The sequence below is a fragment of the Cataglyphis hispanica genome, chromosome 6 (assembly GCF_021464435.1).
Source record: "Cataglyphis hispanica isolate Lineage 1 chromosome 6, ULB_Chis1_1.0, whole genome shotgun sequence".
Classification (NCBI taxonomy): domain Eukaryota; kingdom Metazoa; phylum Arthropoda; class Insecta; order Hymenoptera; family Formicidae; genus Cataglyphis; species Cataglyphis hispanica.
This window is the reverse complement of record NC_065959.1, coordinates 6,519,681-6,544,918: the sequence shown is the minus strand read 5'-3', so window position 1 is coordinate 6,544,918 and position 25,238 is coordinate 6,519,681. Positions and strand designations below refer to the sequence as shown.

The 25,238-nt window shown below is 37.9% G+C and overlaps 1 protein-coding gene across 2 annotated transcripts in view; it reads right to left on the bottom strand.

Annotated features, from left to right (window-relative positions):
- Positions 1 to 25,028, bottom strand: part of LOC126850219 (protein slit) — a 305,313-nt gene extending 280,285 nt beyond the window's left edge. For both annotated transcript variants that reach the window (XM_050592951.1, XM_050592952.1), the window contains exon 1: positions 23,686 to 25,028. In XM_050592951.1, the coding sequence (XP_050448908.1) occupies positions 23,686 to 23,978 (293 nt within the window). In that variant the 5' untranslated portion in view covers positions 23,979 to 25,028. The remainder of the gene's footprint in view (positions 1 to 23,685) is intronic.
- Between the last annotated feature and the right edge of the window lie 210 nt (positions 25,029 to 25,238).

The window sequence follows — 25,238 nt, the reverse complement described above, 5'->3', positions numbered from 1 at the left end:
TGACGAGCGCCGCTCTCTACGGAGGATGTTCCCTGTCACTTAAAGATCTCCGGCGTTCCTCTCAATGTCACGATGATCAAATATCGAAATCATGGTGTATGTGTCATTAAAAATTATAATTTCGTATCTCAGATTCGTGTCTTCATATCAATATGTATCAATATGATGATGAATAATTCAAGTGTTATGTATAAATAATTTAACATTTGCGAAGAATTTGTGGGAATTTGTAAAACTATTTTAATGTTAAAAATATCAATTAATTAGTTTTTTTTATAAGGTTTTGTGCTTGAGTGTACTATTTTCTAACATCCTTTATACATATATGGATATTATCATGTTTATTAAATAAAAATATCATGATAAAAAAAGAGAATTATAAACATTGGATTTTCTCTTTTCCTTGAATATAAATTTGTCAGATATATTGCAGCGCCACGAGAGAAAAAGATATTCAGTGCTTCTACCCTTAATGAACCTGTTGCGTTGCATCATACTTTGCGTTTTCAATACTTTATCATTGCAGTAATACGCGGTTATCTAACGACCAGAACTGCTGTGACTACATATGTGATTTCGTCCGTGCAGTTTCCGCCAGATTACACGCTGTTTCGTCGCATCGGTTCGTCCTAGATAGGGCGCGACAGTAACACGATATCGTCACTAATGTCTCGACTAATGCGTCGACGATGGCGCCGGCGGTCTTTTGACGCAAACATTTAATACCCTGAAACGCGTTTGCATTATGGAAAAATCTGATCATCATCCCAGGTGGCGCACGTCATCTATTAGATGGATATTATAAAAAAAATAAGATAAGGTATTCGCGAATATTAAATCATATGATATTAATGATGTTTGTCACTTCATTTCTAATTTCACAGAAACGATAAGTTAGAAAATATACAAATATAGTTGTATATTGATATATACATATTGATAAATATTAATTAAAAACTTAATATTTCTTGATAAAAAAGAAAGATATAAAAAATGTGACAACAATGTCGACTTTTCACTATCATTGTTATAAAAGAAATATAAAGTATCGCAGACATTTTGTACGATATTCTGCAGTCACTTATGGAATGTCATTTAAAAATTTTCTATTATTAAATGTATAACGCAATATGTGTGATTTCCTACAGACTCCATTTTGTGTTTCGCATACAACAGTTGTGCTTTATTTATATGTTGCTTACAAGTCGCCTGTGGTACATTATTATAGGACTTTCTCTCTTCACAATTTTATTTAAAGAAGTTTATATTGCGCGCGCGAGACTTTCTCCAGTTTCGTGTGCGTCCCGCGTGAATAGCTAGACGTTAATTACAGTGGCCGATTTAATATCCGCCGTTAAGATGCGATAAAGTTGCTCGTGAAGAATTGAAAAATAAATTCGTGCCCGACGACACGTGTGGAGGCGGCGTCAGTGGATTTACGTAAACTATGGAAATAACTCGTAACATAAACTCGATGATGTACAGCCGGAGAACCGGCGTATGAGCGGCGTGAGGGTGCCTCTTTTTCTTGAAGACGACGCTGTTGATTTAAGGGCCAACAGAGATGCGCGTTTTTGCGGAACACAAAGCAAAGGCTTTCTCTCAAAATGATCCCGGCACGCAATTTCGTATTTTCCTCTGTCGAACTAAGCGCCGATATAATTTGTGTCTGACGAGTTAACTATCTACTATCCTTCGAAAGCAAAAAATATATTCATTTTTTATGCTTGTTGTGCATAAAAGTATGAGTTTTCAAATTCCATCCACCCTTCCAATATTATATCCTGTAAGAAATAAGACACAATAAACACCATCGATATAAATGCTTGATTTACATACGTTTTTCTCTTTTTAGCGCCTGTTTCTCTCGTCAATATTCTTTCGTCGAGTTGCGTTTACGCCGAAACGACATTACGCACATCAAACGCGCGCACCGATGCGTGACAATCTTGTTCTTTTAATCGCAGCAATTAAAAATAATCACCCGTAACACGCCGGTAGCAATTAAAGCCCCGTCGAAATTTTTTATACCCGATATCCTCCCTTCTCTTTTACTCTCGCAATACTTCGTCGCGCATAAATTCAGCTTCCATCTTATCCTTTTCTCCCCCGTCTCTCCCTATCATCGCCTTTTTCCTGTTCCTGTTTCCCCTATACCTTGCGCTGTGTTCCCAATTGTTTTTGCTCTTCCGCAAATGTCGTCACCACATCGTCTGCCATCTCGACCCTCCTTTGTTCCATTCCCTTACAGAGTCGTGAACAAGCTAATTACAAAAATGTTTTGACCCGCGTACGAGGGAATAAACGGAAATAAACAGCGACTGGGTGGAGTGGGGGAGGGGGAGGAGAGTTAAGTGCGTTTTCGTTTTTGAAAACAAGAAGACATTCGACTAAAAGAGAGAATATCGTTCCTCACACCTTTTCTCATGTAAATCATTTTTGCACGGCGTAGATAGTTATTCGACTTCGTCGACGAACTCGTTTAAAGCCGACAGCGTCGTAATATTTCTTCGTCCCTCTCTTCCTGTCTTTTGGAGCTAATTAGGGACGCGCCTAATAATACCTATTTAAGTCAAACAGAGTGATGAGCTTGGGTACGCTACGAGAAATTATTAGGTACTGCAGGAAATACTTTATCGTGCGTTCGAGAACAGAAAATTATAATGTCCAGTAACAGAGTTAACGATGTCAAAAAATATTATAATATCGAATGCTGCGGTGTACGCTAATGATGTCATCGCTCCGTAACTTTCACCACTTATTATAATGTTACTTTATACCGCGTCTTAGCATTCAATCAGAAAATTTATATATATATATATATATATAATTATATATATTATATACATTATCTGTATGTTGTCTATAGTAGACGTTATTTGTTTATATACGTTATCTGCGTGTATATCATATCGAAAATCAAAGATACTGACTGTTGGAAGAAACAGCTTAATATTTGAATCCGAGAGAGATAAATAATTAATACTAGTCCGGTTGAATGGCTCACGCTGTTAAAATAATCAACGCTTAGATGATAACGTAAGGTGATTCTTTAAAATGGATGAGAGTAATATTTTTTTTTCACGATGTGAGTCTGAGAGGGACTCAGTGCTATTAATTATAAAACGGTATTCGGCGCAATGAGATTTATGCTCGCCATGGGTGACGGGCAATATAGTACCTATATTACACGAGGATAAACGAGGATGGGTTACGGGTTCATTTTCTCGTATCGCATGGCTTAAGTTATAGGGTACCATGTGCGTAATTTATATCCACGAAAGAACGCATTATCGCGTGAGTGCACCGCCAGAGAAGTAACGTACATACATAATGATACGTCTTGTATTCAAGTGACTATGTAAAAACAATGTTTGACGACATTTCTGGTATCGAATTATGATTTTCAATTTCTCTGCTATCAATGCAATAATGTTTAGTTATCCCCTGAAAATACGGTAAGACTAATAGCTAAACTCTATTATTAAATACCAATGCGTTCTGTTATCATTGTCTCGTTTTAGCCGCGAGTGGTATAATTATCACGAGAAGCGAGAATTTTCGATAATTTGAAATTAATGAATAAATGCGACATTATTGTTACCAAAAATCGATACCGCAATCACGCAAATTAATCAGTTTAAGGAAGTTAAGTTATTAGATAAATTTTAAATTTAAAACTTGTAACGTAACATCACGTGCAGTACACGAAAATAATAGTTCTCTCGTTTTTAATTTTCAATCTAACATCTATTTTGGTACTTTAAGTATACAGTTAAATTATCCTCTTTTGGAACTATTTATAGTTTCGTCCAAAGCTTCTTTTTTGAATTTCTAAGTGGAAGGTTGTTTCTTGACTGCCTATTTATCGAAATTCTTTAGCGTCCATAATCGTGAAAAAATTTAGATTAAAAATAAAAGTAAAATTTCGACTAGGGTATGCTAAAACTATCTAAAAATAAATACTAATGTAAAAATCATTTCGAAAAAAAAAAAAAAAAAAAAAAAAAAAGGAAAACAAAAGGAAATACACTTCGAGATTATTCGCAGCGATACTTCGGAGAGACAGACAAATTCGTGCGACGCGTGCGGCAATCGATCCTCGTTTTAATACACGGAGTCGAGTGGAATCCGAAACTCATTTGAAGCGCGACGTGATTTACGAGCTCCGTGCTGCCTTCCATATTGGCCTACGGCCTTTTTCTCGCCGATCATGCGTAAGAATGAGCATCGGTAACGACCTAATAAATGCTTACACGCGTCAGCACAATGCACCTAAGAGGATCGCCAAAAGGCTGCTGCTGCTGCTGCTGCTGCTGATGCTCGCTACTCCGACCTCGTTACACGCCTAATTAACGCGACAAATTACCCGACGAGAAATATATGTATGTACGGTTAATCATTCGACGCGCTACGCCCTTTTCCAGAAAGACGTCACAACGCTCGACGAAAAGGGCGTCGGTGCGCTCTCTCGCTCGCACCCCCACAAACAAGCTCTCTCTCGTGGCATTCTTGTCTGTAAATAAACCGCAACAACGAATACGGCGAACAGCGAAAGCGAAAGTCATTAAGGGTTTTGAGAACGGAATGTAATTTGCCGCGGAATTCTTAGATGAGTTTAAATTGGGTTTCTTGCCTTGGTAAAGTAAGAGTGATAATACGTACGTATATCGCGGATGCTCTATCGATCGTAAAGTTCACAAAGTTAAACAATATTTTTATCTAAAAGAGATAAAAAGATAATGTAGATAGTATGTCGAGATTCTTTCAAACGCATAATGTCATTGTTGATTTGCGAACTGAAGTATGAAAAGCATAGAAAGATAAAAGTATTTGATGCAGATATTTAAGGAAAAGGATTGTACACTTTGTGAAACAAATTTGCTTTCAACGTGAGTCGGTATATTTTTGGAACCTGTGATTTTCTTAAATTGTAGGAAATCTGATTGCGCAATGTTTGTTGACGAGGTGAATTTGATTTCTGCATTTGCAACGGAAACATAATAATTTCCGATTCGAAATGTCACTGACAAATTCTCTTTCTACACTTTCGCGCACCCTAAATTCATACTGCAATCTGCTAAAAGATCCAAGAAAATCGCGAATATTCCTGTCCAAATTTAGGATCCCCGTCACTTCATCGTACATATTTACAGACCTTTACGACAAACTTGCTAATAGGTCTCCCTTGGAAATGGTAGTCGAGACGGCAAAATGTACGCGCTTGCAGTTATATCATCGTCGAGATATCCTTTGAGTCGCAACAAGAACTATGAAGCTAAATTAATGCCATTAACCTCGTATACGAGTAACCTAATTTGTACTGTTGTTGCATTTCCCTTGAAATATCGAGCGTGCAAATATTTAGACAGAAATTAGTTCACAAATACATCGCATATTATATCTTACAGAAACATAGAATATTAAGTTGCATCTTTCAGATATTATATCTTAAGTGTACTTTATGTTTAATATAATTTATGTAAATATCATTATTAGTATATATAATATTTTTCATAGCAGTGTGTGTTGACCGAATTTTTCGCGCAATTTTAATTGTTTCTCCAGTACAGTGGAACATATCATTATGTTAATTAAGGTTAGTAAAATTTCAGCCAAAATAAACGAATAGAGGTAATATTTTTTTCGTCTAAAATTACACAACTTTAACATATACATATGTGCAAAGATATTTTTTACCAGAGATACATGACAGAGAATTTAAAATAATATATGTGAATATATATTTTCACTTTTTTAAATTAATTTAATAAAAGACTTTTCTTGCACATGAAATTAATTAATGGAAATGTTATTATAATTTGAACACATTTTTTCGTACTTGTTCTACTTTCATTTATGTTGTACCCGTTAGTATTATTCATAGTAGGCAATTATAATCTCACGATATTTTTCAATGCAGCGTGTATAAAAAATACCATTTTTACTTTATTATGCTATAAATTTGACAATTTGACATATTTGATAAATTTGAGTTTTTGTACGATATTTATATGTAATCATATTTTACCCCAAATAAATGTGTTGTCTATAAAAATCTGCAATTATTATTTATACAAATTAAACAGTTTATAAAGAAATGTGTGTCGCTTTTATATTGGCAGATGAATAATGTGGTGGTTAGTTTTACGAAAATAAAAGCATAAATTCCTGCTTGCACGTATTATAGCAGAAATTTAATTGGCATGGAGCTCATCTCTCGCACCTAATAAAAACCAGGCGCAGATGAAAGCCGCAACTCAATTTTCCAAACTCTTATCGCAACGTGAGAGACCCGCGTTCAACTACGGTTTGCATCGTCGTGAAACGCGCGACTATCACGACAGGCGTCGCGTCGAAACTTTTAAATCGCGTTCCGAATCCGCAACCCGCTTATTCACGCAAACTGCCATTTTTCAACAAGCGCATTAGATTATATAGCAGTTAATCGCGTTACCGAGTTCGGGGAGACGCCCACTTACACCATAGCCAAATGTGGAGATTCAGGCGAGGACCGGGAGCAGCTGCAGTCGTGCAAAACTTTGTCCCAACCTTATTACGACTCCTCTTAACGAATTTAGCTGTCAAGCTGTAACTTGACGTTTGAGTTTCGCCGTCGACAGGGAGTGAGAATCACAGACCGACATGGCGAGCAGCATCCGAAAATGATGCCGACTATCCCAGAATAAACCTCGATTTGTGCTGACGCATATCACTTATCTCACTCTTGGTTTTGCTCAAATGTTTGATGAGTGATATTGACGCGAGCAAAATAATATATTGTCATTCAATATTTTTTCTTCATTAATTGTAGAATGCGCTTATAATTATCCATTAGTATCAATATAAATTTGCTTTCTCTTTATTGTGAGATTAAATTAGAGATCAACTCGATGTGAATGAGCACATTTTTGATACTAAAAATACGAAAAATTGCCTCTTGTATTAACGGTTGATTTTTCATTTACAAAAAAACAAAAAAAAATTAAGAATTATATTTATGTAAAAAGTTTCTAAAGTATAAAATTAATAAATGGACAAAGGAAAAATATCATCATTTAACTATAAATTGTATCTGCGTTTTATTTATCATGCTGAATATTCGAACGCTCTTTAAACAAGTTATTTTAAATTTAATATGGAAATATTTCATCATGCAAAACTGTTTGCACATTTCATACGAGTCATCCGTCGTAATAAAAAGCGATTTAGTAAAATCCAATTGCGCTTTTTTGAATCCTTCTTATTCACATCGCAAGCTTTATTACGGTATTCTCGTCTCACCAGGTAGCCGTTTCAATTATTTCAACGCGTCTCGCCGATTTTGTTGTCTAAAACGGCAAACGTGTCTGTGTCCTGTGCGGGCTTGATACGGGGGACCTAACCCGATGTTACGACGTACCGTATGGCTTGCCTTCGGGGCGTTTTACGGGGTCCGAGTATCGACGAGCGCACGGCGATAAATCTCACCTCCCGTTTCGGGAGGAGAACGGATCAAACCGAAAGCAATTATCCCATCGTCTCTCGTATCCGGTAAATCGGCGTACAGGTGGTGTGTGCGTCGATCACGACGAGGAAAGAAAAAGAGAGAATGAACTAGCAGGCCTTTTAACGCTTCGGTCTCAAGCAATAAACTTAATCGCGGTCGCATTGTGCGGAAGGCAATTTCAAGCGCGATACGGGAGCGCGAAGAAATCGAGAGGGAAGAATCGAAGAAGTCTCATCGTGACTTCTCCGATACACACAACCCATCTTGGATGCGGTCTCTCCGTCCCGTAAAACCGGCTTCGTGCTGCGAGTATAGGTCGCATCGAAGAATCATGACGATTCGATGCATATGCTGGATAAATGTTATCGAGAAAAGGGGTAGTTGCCCTGTTCGATATCATCGTGGCTGCGAATAGACAAAAGTATAGCGAATCGTCGAATGACTTTACCCCACCGAGTGGTTATCGTAAAAAAAAAAACTTGACGATATTATCCAAGTACAAGTTTCGCATCTCTCCTGAGTACAATAAGCCATTTGCATTAATAACATATGGTAGTCTGGACGTATGAATATTTATCTCAAAGAAAATTATGTTGTACATTGCGTAATATTTGAATTTTGGACAGGTAATAAAAATTTAATATCATATAATTATAATGCTTTAAAAAAAGTATCAAATGCAAATTTACACATTTAAATAAACAATCATCACGTAAAGTAAAATTAATTTAGAAATATTAAAATAGGGTTTATATTACATTTAATCGTAAGAAACGTAGAAGGGTTTCTGTGTAAAAGAACAAAGTAGAAGTATCATAGTATGAATATGCTATGCAATATAATATGCAAGAGTAACAAATTTAATTAAACAAAAGTAAAATAAATGTGAGGATATATGTGTATATATGTATATACATAAGAAGCTGAAAAATGAAAAAAATATTTTCTTTTAAACATTCAATGATTAAATCGTTGGAAGAACTCTCTAAGTGATAAGTTCAACAGAAATCTGATTTAAAAAGTAGACAATCGGGAAAGATTAAATTCGAGCAATTCGTATCATTACGGGCAATATCGTGCGCATTACACGAAACTTTAAAAGTTTTCTCGATATTTCATCAAGCCCTGTAATTAACCGGTAAGCACGCCGAAGTTTTTCAGTCGAGTTCGTTGCCGAGAACAAAACTGAATTCTAAGTTAATTAGTTCTCGGCCATTTACGTAAGTGCCAGCTGGGGTAATTGTTTGCCTTCATTTCTCCCTCCGGCCAGTCGTCGGCCTACCACTGACTTTTTCTCCGGATAATCGGCCTGGTTTCCGGAAAAAAGAAATCCGGACGCGGCCAACACGACTGCCTATAAATCCCGAAGTCACCACGAGTATCGAATATCGACACAACGCGGGCGCGCTGCTATTTCCCCTGTTTTCCACGAAAACGCACGAAATCGCACGTTTCGCTTACGTGTTCAAAAGCGGCGGACACAATATCTTCGACGGCGCTAAATCATTTCGCGGCGTTGTTCGGATTAAATGGCACAGAAGTGTTGCATATGAAATTCGCGCAGTGCATCATTTTCTTTGATGCGCCCCTAACCCACGCCGCGTTATTTACAATTTCCTCCTGACACCCTCCGTGCGCGCATGCATTGATTTTTTTCATCAAAATCAGCGCGTGTTCCTACAAAATGAATGTAGAAAACTAAATTTATTTTATGTGAAATTTTATAGTTTAATCAATAATCGAGGAAACTAGAATATTAATTATGATAAGATTATGTATTTAATTTATTATGCATATGAGAAGATTTTTAATTGGATTTGTAGAACGAGCACCCAGATACCACTGTTTTAATTAATTAAATACTATTAGATAATATTAATTTTTTATAAAAAACAATATTTAAATAAATACTTATATCTATACGATTATTCAGGATTAAAGATTAAAGAATTTTTGTGAACTGAATTTCATAATATAAATAGTTAAAGTGAAAAAATGAGTGAATTTTCAATAATCTTAAGTTATAATTTTTAAAGAAACTTTAATTATTTTTATATTATCAGTCTATTTAATATTGGAAAGCTCATTAAAAGTTACTCTCAATTATAACTTACGGATGTTCCATTTTTATTAAAGAAAAAAAGTTTATTTCAAATTTGTTCAGTAAACTGTAGAAGGAATATTCATGCACTTCAGTTTTAATATTACCACGATCATATTATTCCAATCTATCAAACATTGAATTAAATCTGGTTCGTTGGTTTTTCGCATTTTCACGGACTTTGGCGGAAATTACATTGATGATGAAACCTCAATCATTTGCGAACAGGATTGGACAAAGAGTTTCCCAAGAGAGCAGCGTTGATTTTCCAGACAAACTGGCACCTCGTTCATTATATTATCGGATTGCGATCGCAAATCGCTTCTATAATCGATCGCCGAAAACACGATAGTAATCGCATCATCGATTATATCACGTCGTACATCTTAGGGCGTAAAATTAGCTTATTGTTGGAGCTATATTAACAACAATCACTGATATATCATCGATTATCGTTCATATTGTCGATCACCGAAACATTTCTCTACCTCCTCATCATTCTGTCGTTCGAGAAGATGCCGCCGCGTCATTTCGGACTGCGATATCGGCGCGACGAAAATGCTCGTCGATGTCAGGATATCTGACGTTTTATCTGATGCGTACCGACGTCGCGCTAGACGTTCTTTTTTCCACTCCCGTTCCCGAAAGGTCGTTCCCTTCTCTACAAGGGATGGTAATTTTCTCGAGGAAATGATATCTCGAATGAGAGCGAAGCGCTGTTACCGATAAGACGTAAATATCGCGTCTCCCGGAGATACCCCATGCAGAAGAATCTGCCGTCGAGGCGTGTATCTCGCCGACGAGACGAATAATGGACAGACGAGGTCCAGACTTTAATAGACCGCGGATGTGCTTTATTTCTCTTGCTTCGTGTATTTTTCTTTTTTTTTTTCTTCCTCCTCGGTATCTTCGTACTGCCGCGCGCGCTATTCTACCTTGTTCCATTATTTCTCAACTCCGGCCGCAGCTTTTTCGTACGGCTTTTCTCCCGTATGTCTCACTGCCGCCTCTTCCGTTATATCCTACCACCTTTTTCTCCTCCTCCACGTGTCGTGTCGTTGTCGCTTAGATTCGTAAAAGAAACAATAATGATCCGGCGCGAGAGGAGAAACTGGTTTCGATTCTTCCTGTGTCGGCGAGGCATTCGATGGTATCCGCTTATTCGTCGCCACATTGGAGGGGAACAGGAAGGGGGATGGGCTGAATGGACGGAAAGAAGCCCTCGGCCATCATAACTTAATCCGGGCTTACGACCAAATTTTTTAAGGATTGGCCGGTCTCTCCGATATGCTCCCCTGTGTTCTTGATCGATTTACATCGCGCGAACGAAGGCATTGCGAAATCTTTTTAATCCTCAACAACTAAGAGCATGATTAAGAATCATATTCGATGCTCTTTAAATGTGAATCAATTTCGCGATGGCTGTAACTCAGTATTCGTTACGGTTAGAAAGGAGACGTTCGATACGGCCGATTAGTATCGAGCTTTTACGCGGTGAGATCAAAAACGCGTTATCGCGGCGCTTGAATTATACATGACACATGTCGGCTATAAAAGTACGCTGCTTGATAAAAGATCATATGAAGATAGCTCGTGATACAAACGTGTGTGTATGGTAATGCGACGTGCAATTGAATGCGTACCGTTCAACGTGTCTCTTCGTCAAGTAACGACATAATAACGTAGCCGGGAATGAGCTCTACACCTCTCACATGAGAGAAATACATTAATAATCATTAAGTTGACCTTAAGAAGTCGACAAACAGATAGTTCATTGTCAGCGGGAGGGATGCATATCAATCACATGTCACTAATTTTCTCTCCTTCTTAATATCAGTATGCTCTTTTCTGCAGATAAATTTAATATATGGCACTTTAAAGCGTCCCTCTTGCGTTTAACCGATCCTCCGATCAATCACTTTCGATGATTCAGTTAATTGTGACACATCGATCGCGTATTACGAATCGTCTCGGCGCACGGCGACAAGCAGAGACGCTTAGGTGGACCAAAAAGATCTCCAACGAAGCACCGTCACTTGTTTTGACAGACGCCAGAGTTATACGAATGCATTTTGTTTGCTCATCTTTTCTTGGCCGACCCACTTCCCTTCAGTCCTCCATCATCGTGTCCCCTTCCTCTTGCCCTTGTTCGCTTTCAGTTCTCGCGTTCTCTTCCCCTATCCGCCTCCTGTACATCTTCCTTTCCTTTTGGGCCCCTTTCGATTCTTCGGCTCACCACCCTTCGCGTGCATACACTTACCTTTTTTTCTTTCTCGCCACCGCCTGGCATAAATCTTCTTTCCGCTCGACGCCGAAGTTTCGGCACTCGCGTTTAGGCTTTCAACGCGTTCAGCGCGTACAAGCGCACTGAGATGTTGTTGATTGAAATTGCCTTTGAATCTGGAGGAAACGAATATCATCATCGCTTGATGTTGATCACGCTCGCAGTACATATCTTATTTATTCCATCGAGAAAACTAATGTAAAAAAATTCTTGTTTTCCTTACAATTTGTAACAGCCATTGCCATTGGCGAGCTATTGCAATTATCACCGACAAATTGTCGTTGCAATCGATATTATTTATCAAGATCAACATTCATAGAATATTCTCTGGTATGATGATATATCTCATAAGTACAATATTATTATTTAAATTCTTATTATGCAGTTGACGTAATGGAAAGCGTTGCTTCATTCATAATCAATATCTCTTCGGCGAATGCATGTAATTAAGTAATAATAAAAATCAAAGTAATTACAAAACATATGTGTATATGTGTACTTCTTTTGGTCTCCTCGGCGGGGTAACATGAAATTCCATAGTATCGAACTACTGGAGTACACGATTGTCAACTTGACGAAATTCGCACGATGATCCCCCCAGGTGTGCTCGTCGTGACTCTCGGCACGATCCACGAGAATAATAAAAGGTTCTCAGGATCGTGGAGCATGGAATCGCTCCGAGCTCCCGGCGGGCGGTCGGCATTGTCCGAAAAATGTGGATCGGGATCAGAGAAAGCGGGAAGCGGAGTAATATAAATGTTAATGCTACTGGACTTGAAAAGGCAAGGATGCGGACCATGGGGTAAGGGAAAAATTTAAAAAGGCGCGTCGGGGAAAAAACGAAGACATTACGATTCGCGCTCCCTGGCACGTTGGTGTAACATCGCGAAAAAGAGCGCGACAAGTATATGAAAATAATCTGATACATAACAATGGTTCATTTTTTTTCCTCAACAATTTTGTTCCCTTCTTCTTCGTCCAGCGCAGGATTGTCGAGAGAAGTCGGATGAAGAGCGAGCAAAGCCGTACTTGAAATACGCTGTCACACGCGTAGTGGAATTCACGCGCAGAAAGCAAAGCGAGCGAGTCTCTGTGTGTAAGTTGCGTTTCCCTCTCTTTCTCTTTTTCCCTCGAGTGAGCTTGTAACGTGACGCTGTAATAAATTTCGGCGACCGAGGCAGCCGCAACAACGTTTTCGCCGCACTTGCGTGGCCCGTAGAAAAAGAATTCCCGACAGGCCGCGTACCTACAACCACCAAGTACCACACTCCTTCACTCGGTCGCTCTTTCATTCGTAGTCGTGGCACTTACGACCTTTTGAAGGTAGCGTCCACCCCCCACACACGCGCGCGTGCACCTTTTCATTTACATGCGCCATGTGATTCATGTTTCTCGAGGCAGATGCGGTAGAATTTCGCTTCCCGGGGCAGAGGACACGATCCAAAAATTCAAGGGCGTGTTTCGCCGTGAAAACGCGGCATGTCGTATGCTATCCTGCTGGTCGTTATTTATGTTCGCGGTGTCCGCCAACATATCGCAAAGATTACAGACATTCCTCGAAAAATTCGTTTGTCGAGTACCCGGGGAACGTCAAGGATTCCGAGCGATGGACACGAAAATTAAGAGAACAAAAGTGCACGAGAGCGCTTCTGAAGAGACGAGTTCTCTCCTGACGGTCGGATATTAAACGAACACGAGATAAACGTCGTCATAGGAGTGGAAATTTTTTCTAAGAAGTCATTTCACATGATGTTTGCTTAATTGCATACTCGTTATCTTAATTCCATACTTATCATTTTTTATTAGAAAAATTTTAATCTAATTCGTTACAATGGCAAACCGTAGCTTGTTGCTATTAATTATTACTACTTAAATTTAATAAATATTGCAATTAATTTCTTTTCTAAAATATCAATAAAATAAATTTTTTTATAGAAATTTGTTATCGTTAATTATTAATCATACTAATTATTTCTAGATTTTAAATATATTTTTTAAATATAATTTGAATATAATTTGCATTATTGGATGATGCTCTTCGCTTGTTTATTATTTTTTTTTTTACTGTTCTAATAATTTCACTATTCTCATAAATGGCCGTCAATATCCGAAAAACCATTCAATACGAAAAATCAATACGAGCGACAAATGCACGAGCATAAAGAAATAATCTTTGCAAGGAAATAGAATATACCGGCCATCATTAGGGTTATTTTCAAATCGCTCGTCCGATAATCTCACAAAACCGTCCACTTCAGAGTCGTCGCTTTACCCTTCAACAGGTTCTCCGATTGAAAATTCGAAATCTTCCGATCTTGGCGAGACCTCCGTTTGGGTCCATGGAAGCCAGTCGGAATCAACTATGGGCGCATAATCCGCCGACAATGGGCGGCGTCTAAACGGAGATTTATCTATTGACAACGGGGACCCTATGCTCAGATCAACGTCGTTTGGTTCAATCGACCGTATAAGATGTCTAAGCCTTAATTCTGATTTATCGACAATCTGGGGCAGACTGCGGTGAAAGTCTTCATCATTGGCGTAAAGCGATCGCGGTTGCATCGATTCTTTATTATATTACTTTTGGAATATAATCTCACATAACGACGATCGTTCGGCGAGCTTTGATGGTCGATTCTCCTCTCAAATGCAATTTAATTAGAGCGACGATCAAATTTGCTATTCACGTATAATTTGTTATTGTCATTTATGGACATTCATTAAGAGCGAAGTACTATAAATGATTCGCGTCATGTTAGAAGTTTTATTTTTCATAAGATATTCAATATCTATAATATCAAAATATTATAATATACCATTCTTAAATGTTATTATTCTATATCGTGATATTAAAATATATAAAAGAATAGCTCTTTTATTTTTATATACCAGAAATAATTTTTTTTCAAAACAGAATACATTTTCTTTGAAGAATTTTTTTATCTTTCTTTTCTCTGGAGTTTGATATTGTATTATATCAATTCATCATAGGAGTATAGCTACTTTCAAAGTTTCTCGGAATGCGTATACTAGATATACAGGTTGTGAACTTGTAAAGCATTCCGCAAAACGGAAGACAGATGTGGAGTTTGCGGCAGCCATCGAATTTTGGAAGCGTGCCCGTGCATACATCCACCAATGGACGCAGGACGAATACAATATTCTATAAATTCGAGAATGTCGACCGTCAATGCATGGTCACGTGCCACGTGACTGGATCTACCTATATGTGATAATTAATTCAAAAAGGCGCTCCTCCAAAACTTACCGTAACCGCGAATACTATAATAATACCAACACACGTAACCGACCCGAAGGAGTGTCCGCGTCCGAAAACCGCTCAGCGGGGATGCTATTATGTCGGAAATGGAGAAGGAGATCGTGAAACGTGAAAAAATGCGGCGACTCCTTTCACGAGTAATTCATTGCTTGACCTACGCGCCTTCTTGTCGGGTAAAACCATTAATTTTTGCGTTAAAATGGATCGCCCATCCCTTTACCGCATATTGCCGTAAAAATGTCTCCTACAGTTTCGCTTTAAACATTTAATGAGCGCGTACGAATTGTGTAGATAAAAAGTTAATAAAAGAATAATGTTAATGTGAGCAAACTCTCAACTTTTACTTGTCAAATATTTAATTAGACGTAATGTAGCAAAGCAATAAAAAAGATTTAGGCAAAAAGCAAGTAAATTTGTGTTTGAGAAAAAGTTGTGCAAGTATTTTTTGCGCGTATATTTTTTATTTTAATTATTTACGATCTTTATGTTTTTTATTGTTTAATGTTATATTAATAAAGTATTACATATAAATCTCGTGTATATAACTAAATTAGAAACTATTATTTCACAAATGAAATATAATGTTGAAATTACAAAGGACAGATATAACAAGCACTTGAATTATTTCTAGCGACAAGAGCTCGATTGCATCTGGTATGAATACACATGTAATACACTATCGGAAATAGTGCTTTTCACTTTCGAACAACGCAATAAAATGCAATAAAAATGTAATTTCCGTAGTCTCTTCACTTGATCCGAAAATAGATAGCCGCAATTTTTCACCGTGAGGGTGGCCAGCGGGACAATATCTGATGGAAAGTCGAAGGTGTGTGCAAGATCCGACAACGTGAAAAAATGCAACCAACCCTTTCCCAAATAATTCTTTGTTTGACCTGCGCACTTTCACGTCCGGGAAAGCCATTAATTCCGTTGTCAGAATGGATCGAGCAGAACCAGGTAGAAAATCGTTACGCCCAGACATATCGACACCCTTCCTGAATTCCGATAGAAGCTGCACAACGTCTAATGGAAGTTTCGAAGGTTTCGATAGAAAGTGCACTTTTCTATATATATGTATATATGTACATACACACACACACACACACACACACACACACATAATAACACACATATATATATATATATATATATATATATATTCAATGCAGACAATAATGAAAAAGAGAGTACTCGGAATGTGAGAGTCGCGTATGAATGCGTCGTATCGATTTTCTCTTACATTATGCAATACAACATCATATGTTTATGTATGATTTTGTATGATCATGACTATTTCTATTAAACATATGACAAATTTCATAAAAATTATATTTTTTCAAAAATAATAATTAATTAATTGGGAAACACACGCATATGAAATATTTGCCAATTTAATAAATAATTTTATGCAAACTATTCTAAATTTCTAGTTACCGCAAAACGCGAAAAACCAGTAATTAAAATAGTAATTTATAAATTCAAGTTTTCTAATTCGAATACTTATTATGTATTCAACACGGAAATCAGCACATATACTTTTTGCAGATACTGTATCCGCAGCAAGGCGTCGCTGGTGTACTAATTACAATATATCTCGATCGATCTACACTGTAATCGTCTGTAATTGTTGTTGGAGTGATGATTAATTGTTTTGCTGATGCATATACTAACGTTACGCACGACAGATTGGTCTGTTATTATAAATAATTATACAAATCATTTCGCCGACACCTCGTTTATCATTGAGTTAATTATCGATGATCGGATTAATTATAATGTTGGCAGACTCTGACAACTAGACATGGCTCTTCACTAACCTATCTTCGTTGATTCGATGTATTTTGGAAAGCCATCTATCGTCAGTTAATTAATAGAAATGCTAAGATGCCAATCATATCTAATTTGTGATATAAAATTGAAATGTGTGTAAAATTTTAAAAGCATTTTTTTTTTTTAATTTCAAGGTGAAATGTCTCAATAGTAGTTTGCAAGTTTTGAAAAGTTTTTCAAGTTTTGAAAATCCTTCAGAGTTTCCAAGTTTTTGAGAGTTTCGATGAACTTGAAAGGTAGTTAAAGTCGTGAAAAGAATGAACGGCCAACATTCTATCAGAAGCTACTATTTATTCGAACGCGCTGCATCGAAAAACTCAAAAAAAAAAAAATAGAATTAATATTTGCGAGAATTGATAGGATTCTTTATTGCAATATTTAAATTCCTTTTTATATCAAAATATAAAATTAGTCAATATATTTAACTGTACATACGTCATAAAAGATGATGTGTCTTTCCCTCAAATGTGTCACTTAATTGTTAATATCGTTTCCGTATGCATTTGAAATACATCAACCTGAGCATCTCCATAGTCCATGGGGAATTAAAAAAAATTCACACTTTGAGTGGCAAATCTTTCGTTGGCATTTCCATAAATATTCAGCCGAGATCACGGTATATAAGGTTCTTTTAACACTGCATACCACTTAATGTTGGTCCGTTCGAACGTTGGCGGAACGTTATTGCATTTTATATTTCGCCAATCTAAGGATATGCGTATGTCCGATGTGTGTGTCGTCCAACTTCACTTTTTCGCGTATGAGTCTAAATTAAAGTACGTGAGGGATTTGCCCGAAGGTGCCGTAAAATATTCGCGTTAACTCCCCTCACGTCGCGTTGCATCGTCTATCCCCATACTGCGGTAGCAAAACGCCGCAGCCCCTACCACCCCTCTACTACACGCTCTCACCATATACCATGGCATACCTATTATGCGCGATGTCGGTGAGGTAACCCAAATAACTGCGTGATGGTAACCGCCAACTGCGTTTTCCGTAGACGGGTGTTTCGTCGCTCCGCTTCAAAATTGCCGGGCGTTTATAAACGATTTTGCGAGCGATATCTATCTCTCTGTCTTGCTCGCTCTGTCTCTCTCTCTCATATGGTGGAAAGGTCTTAAAGCCGCAACGCGCGAACATCAAAATGAAAATATTTGTGTAACCCTCGACGCGACGTGATCTCATCGTCGTAACTTCCGTAGCACAGGTACGTTATAAAGTACAGAGTTACGTATCCGACGATTCTACCGTATTTCCGTAACCGTCTCGAGAATGTTATTTCGCATTTGTCAAAAGTCCCCGGCGAAATCGAATTTTTTAAATTTTTCGATAAAATTGATCGCGAAATCATGTTAGCAATACATGTATGTAATGTGTTCTTAATATTTTTATTTCTTTTTATTTTTTATTCTTTAATATTTTTACATGTAGATTAGACGATTCACACGATTACTAATTGCAACAATTTTAAAACACTTTTAATTTCTACAAAATATTACATGTACAATATTAATAATAATAGTTCACGTAAAAAAGTATGTTTTAGAATTAATATCATTTTTTGAAAAATTGTAAGAAGGCAATTGATTTCGTTTTGGCTTTAATTTAACTACAATTGAATAGTATCATACCGCAGTGCAGTACGATCGAAACTCCATGTATATCACTTTCTCACATTTCCCATTTCGCGTAAAGTGAACATGGTAGTTTCACGCCGTGCGAACAACTATGCGGATCACTGCATTGCACTCGAGGAATTTGAAGGGAACCGGCTACATATCTTACTCGATTTCACACGTCACAAAACATGGAATTGCACGTAAAAAAAATTCTAATTAAAATTATTGATCATCACGAGGATCACTGACTTTAAACATTCGCCAGGGGTACGCGACCGGACTAAAAAAATACACGCTTGGAATTTCTTAATTAAGTTGAAATGCGTACCACCTTCATTTCATGAATTTCCACCGTTTTCTTATATGTAAAGTTTCACAGAATGGGAATAGTGTAAGAATATAATATTATTGTTTTTATCCAGAAATGTCAGACAATAGAAATTTTTGATTTTGCAGAATTACATAAAAATGTCTCTAATGAATTAATTTTGTCTCATAATGCAGAATCCGTGTAGTTGTAATCTAATATGTTCTATATCTAATATGTCCCATGAGTTTCCAACTATTATATTATAAAAAGAATCGATTTTTCAAATATTTTATTATTAAATTACGAGAATTTTTTTCGAAATCGTGAAAAATCGTTTTTCGATATTTAGTTGATATATTACACAAGTTATTCTCATATCTTTTCAAAGCTATATATATTTCAATAACATATATGCAAGTATTATGATGTAATATAATATTATGATATCTTTGCATCATATACACTTTTGAATTAATCTGAAAATAATGAAAACATGAGATATTCGTCGATAACATAATCAGCAGCTCCACTTCAAAATCATAATTGACACATGCAAAATTGAAAAGTACTCGACGATATTTTCCGCGATCGTGTAAATAATGAAGCATCGCTAACAGGGGAATATGTATTTAGCTAGCGAGCGAGAGCAGGAAGATAGTCGATAAAATCTGGCTCACAAGCGGTTGGAAAACGTAAATATTGGGAACGGTGGTGGATCAACAAAATGACTGCCACACGTGTCGATTCTAATATTTACTGCATCGTAGTGCGGTAGCTACAAGTCGTGGTAACTGAATGTAGAACGTTACTTTACGGACGTCAGTTCGTTGAATGTTAGTTGGCGGAACGTATCGGAGCCTTGCCCAAACACTCGGCCCGCGCTGGCAGATGTTTAGCTTACCGTGTACTCTGTTTACGTAGCTTAATCGAAAAATCATAAGTGCAGGCGATATCGCGTAGATGTACGACTATTATACAACGGTGTGCTCTACTCGTGGAAGCAGAATGCTGATGCCGGAAGCAAAATGTGGCGTCGACCTCGAGTCCGATATATTTATGAATTTCTCAATGGTTGCTTCGATGCGAGAAAGAATAAATTATATTAACTGCTGACACGTTATTTCATTGAAAAAAGCGAAAAATATGAACAAATTAAAAATTATGAACGATATAAATATGGCAAACGATATAAAACAAAGTTCAGATTTACCACTAATAACTAAATAATAATAAAATTAAAATAGAGTTACTAAAAATTTTGAATTATTTTATCAATATTCTCCTTAAACTAAAATTTTTTAAAAATTAATTAGTTAGTTTAGTATTAGGATATATTCCTTGTTTCTGAAATGATATACAACTGATTGATATCAGTTGATAAATTTTATATGACGTGATCATTATACGACGTGTCATGAAACATTATTATAGAAAATCCTGTTAACGCATTACATTATAAACTTGACACGATATCAAGATAATAATTTAATTCGCCACATATAATATTGAATATATTTGTGCGATACTGGATATATATACCAGGATCCTGTGCAGGCGTGTTAAATCGTATACATCGTAGCTTACAACCGTCCCCGGAGATTCATTCCAACTACTGATAGCAAGGTACGGCTGGTAGTGACACCAATCAATGTATACTCATGTATAACACGGAAGCGTTTAGCCATCTGCAGGCTACAGATTTAGATAGGGTTAGCTATGAAGAGGGAAATCTAGTTGCCTTGGGTCCCTAATTATCCCAAGATCGACTCGCTGCGGGTGAACAGGTATAAACAGCGATTCTCAGTTGGATAGTGATCAAAGTGGCTCATCTATATCGCCCGTCTCTTGCAGTTGATGATTTTGTGTCGACGTTTATTATAGTTCCATTGATTAACGCGAATTGCGAACGTAAATTAATATGGAAAACTTAGGGAATGTATGTTTTCAAAATTTAACAACATATTACTCAAATATCTTATATAGATAAAGTGATATTTTAATTACCTTGCGTTATATATTATATAATACATATTTAAATATAAGTAAAAAATGGAATGTTAATGAAACATGTGATTAATAAAAATTATTGAATATTAACAGTATTTTAGTAAAAGGAATTTAAAAATAAATGACCTTACTTTTACATACATCTAGTATTTCCGTTCACCGTTCGTCTCTCGAATCTTTTCACTCGCCGTATTCGTAATCTTACTTTATACATGCTTGCTATCAATCACGTCACTTTCATGCAAGCATATTGACTGCAGTCATTAATCTCATTTCGAGCGCTCGCTCTGGCATCGATCATAAGTACCGATATCATGCATTCTCGATAGCGGTTTAAATGTGATAATGTAAGCTAGGGCAATGCTACATAATTTTCTTCATTGCAATTTACATATCTTACGTATTCTTATTTTTTTTTTTTTAGTTAAATTATAACGTATTGTATCAATGTTTAGATATCCGTATATCGATATGTATTCTAGATATGTTACAGAGGATTACAGAGATTTTCCGCGAAAAATATGAAACGCGACGTATCAATACATCTGCGTCAAATATATATTCCGAGCCAATTATATCGGTATCGATCCGACGGTTTCAGCAAATTTCAAAATACGCACGTGCGTCTACATGGCAGTATGCATATATCCATGAGCGTCGTCCGACTGCGAATAAAAAAACGCGTTAATATTTAACATCAATAGCGTACGCACATTTTAACGCGACGTGCCATAGTGCGCGATGCTCGCGCGATTTGACGTTGTAAATTTAATTCTCAGGCAGGACACGCGCGCGCATATTCTTTGAGATACGAGCGGTTCGTGCTTACGAGACATAATGAATTTCGTGGCCCACGCTAGCATTAGACGTCCGTAATCTCGCGTAAAAAGACGTCGTCGGTTCGGTAGCCGTTTCATGTTTTGAGTCAATGGTATTTTCATGATAGGTCCTTCGTGCAACCGCATCCACGATCAGTTACCGCGCGTCAATGTATTTCGAGGATTTAATTATTCCTGATATCTCCCTCGATTGTCCGCGGCATATTAATCATATGCTAATCAAAAGCCGTTAATGTATATTGAATATTACGCACGGATTTATCGAAATATGATTTCGAGATCGACCACTTTCGGAAAGAAAATGTGATAAAGTTGAGACTGAGCTCAACTACGTATGTATAATTACATATATGTAACAACATATTTTTTATATCTTGATTAGTCTACTAATATTAAATATCTGCGTATAAGCAAATATACGCAAACAATATATCAAAATTCATATTGCATTCATTAAATATTTATCCAGATTTTATTATCTTATTTAATATTGATTTAATAATGATTACGGCATTGTAATATCTCAATGAAAATATACAATATGAAAAAAAGTAAATAGCGTTTCTCACAAATTGCGCAATATTGCATCGGTAAATAAAGATCTGATAAAGAGTTAATATATCATTTCAATAAATGTCGGTGGTGCTTTTATTTGAATTGCGCAGATTGCGTAAAGCAGAAACAATGCATACCCATTCTGTGACTCTTGACAATATCGCTTACCTGAAAATTGGGATATTTTGCGCCAAATCAATGTACCGATGCACTATTGCGCGCAATGTGCCGATGTGCACGATACTATGATATTTGAGACAGTATTATTGGTAACAAGCGAGCGCTGCAATATCTCCGAGAATTCTCCGGAGGAACGTAAGGCATTCTTTATATCTCCTTCTATTGCCGACTGTAATGTATATTATAGCGTTGCTTCTCCGTTTTTATTGCATTACCTTCTCTGTCCCCCCAACTGGCAACAAGAGCGCGCAGTTGTTAAACGGTCGTTATTCCGGTACCTCGATTCGATAAAAATATGCAAATATCATGATATTCGAAATAGCTCCGCCGTTGAATTTCTCGCGGCATTCGCCTTTCGTTAAATTTTGTTCAATACAAATACACACGAGCGAAAGGAACTTATTGAGCCGCGGCAGCAGCCAACGTTCATTATACAGCGGTTGCTTTGCAAAAAAGACGATGCGGATTGTTTCCCGAAGGAATGGACTGCGAATAACAAAGTGAACGCTACGACAGGTAAGCCGATTTTTATCGTCGTATCGATTATTTCGCCGATCAATGATATTTCGAGGCAGTCTCTCTCAAAAGCAAACACGAATCTAGATTTTCGGTTAATTTATAAATAAAATGAAAATATCTACCGCATCGTGCAGCTCATCGTGTGTCGAAAATGAAAAATCGAAAAACGCGAATGTTAAAAAACGTCAATTACAAAACCACGATACGTGCACGCTATTATACTTGTTTTAGGATCAGACAATATTTTGCAATTTACGCATTGATTCCACTTATTCCAAATAATTTCTTGGAAAAGTTAACTAAAAATCTCATTTGAATTTTTCACGAGTTAATTCGACATGGTTGAAATCGTTAACAATTTCTCGAGAAACTATAGTTACGCAAGTTAAACCTTTGGTTAGCTTTGCTCTCGCAATTATAGCATCGACGCCCCAACTGAGTAATGTTGTAGTAGTAATAAGATAACTAAGATGAACAGAGTTTAGATATTGTTTCCGTTTCAAGAAGTAAATGTTGTCAAAATATTATCTTTACCACTTAGACAACGCGCGTTTAAATGAAATTATTATATAACAAAGTTTATCTCTTTCATTAATGTATAGTGCGCAATGTTTTTTATAAATATGATCAAGCCATGTATTCAGATATAATCAGCAAGCAGTTACTTACAGTTTTTCCGCGATGAGCAAGCTCGCCAGGTCCCCAGGTATCTGCGTCAGGCCGCGATGAGAGCAATCGACTTCTTGTCCGCCGCACGTACATGCCCAAGGACACCTGATTCCGTTCAAATCGTCCATTGTACCCGTCATACTACCGAGGCCGAAACCACCGATCCCGGTGCCATGCGAGGCGCCGCCACCGAGCACGGATAATATCAGCAAAAGTCCCCAGGCGCAGACTACGGAGCCGCAGCTGACGCCAAGCAGACGTAGAGACCAGGCGGGCGTCATGGCTCGCGCCATCGCCAGGACCTTGCGATTGATGTCCTTCACGGCGCGATTTGGCCCGTCGAGAAGTCTGGCGATGCTGCCGACGCGGCTCTTCGGCAGAATATTGTCCGGATTGTGCTGAGCGAAGCAGGGCGGCTCACCGCCGGCAAACTGACCCACGTTGATGCCCGGGTAAACGTAACTGGGCCCAGCTGGCTCCAGGAAGGAGGCTATCTCCTGATCCTCCGTGGGAGGACAACCGAGAATACGCACCGGACGAAGTATCGGATCCTGTTCTAATCGAATGATGGCGTTCTCCGGATCGTGGTACCTCAGATGTCGGTGTTCTGGTCTCCCCGTCGATTTTCCTCTCGAGCAGTTTCTTCGGCGATCATGAACGCGACAAGGTCTGCTTCGACTTGCGTCTCTTCGGCAGGGTGGTTCCGCGTGGGTCCGTGTTATGTGACAGGACACTCTGTGGCGATGCGCCGCGCAGATTCTCCTCGCCGGTTGCTCGTCTTCGTTGCCGTTGTCGTTGTCGTCGTCCAACGTCTTCCTCGAACGCTTCAAACGCGCGTCGGAATTATTACCGGTCGATTGTAGCTCCAAGGCTGCGCCGTTGAGTTCCTCTGGATAACGTTTGCCGTGTATGTCGTTGTCGATCGTCGACACTATAGGGCTTTGCGGTCGTTTTGTCTTCTTGCTTCCGATCCTTTCATCGAGTTCTATACATTCGTCGATCGATCCCAGCTCGGTGTCCACCGCGGCGAGATCTGAATCCAAGACGGTATTGAAATTCTGCGTCTCGGTCGTTTGAATATTCTCGCCCTCTTGCCGGCTAGGTCTCCTCGATGGTTGCTCGTAGGCTAGACCATCCAGCGGGCCCTTTCGGGGGCCGTTTTCGTGGCCCCCTTTTTCGCCGCTCGCTGGTTCCTTCAACGAATTGTTATCCACCACTAACAGCACCACCTGTTCTCGCGCATCCTGCGGTACAGCTCCCACTGACTTTATCTTGATGCTGGTTTTCGGCCAAGGATCTACCGTACCCGAGTGGGTACGTGGCTCGTGCCGCGAAACGATTTTCTATCGATATCTCGCAGTGCGCAGACAATCATTTACTGTTTCAAGTAATGCTGACGATATTAGACGTCGAATCGATTTTAGTTTGGTGTGCAATGATACAAATGCACGGCAAAATTATGTACAGTATGAAACAAGTACGTTAAAGGCTCGCGGATGAAAGATAATCAATATATTGCCAACAATTATTTTTTACATGGGCATTATTAGCAT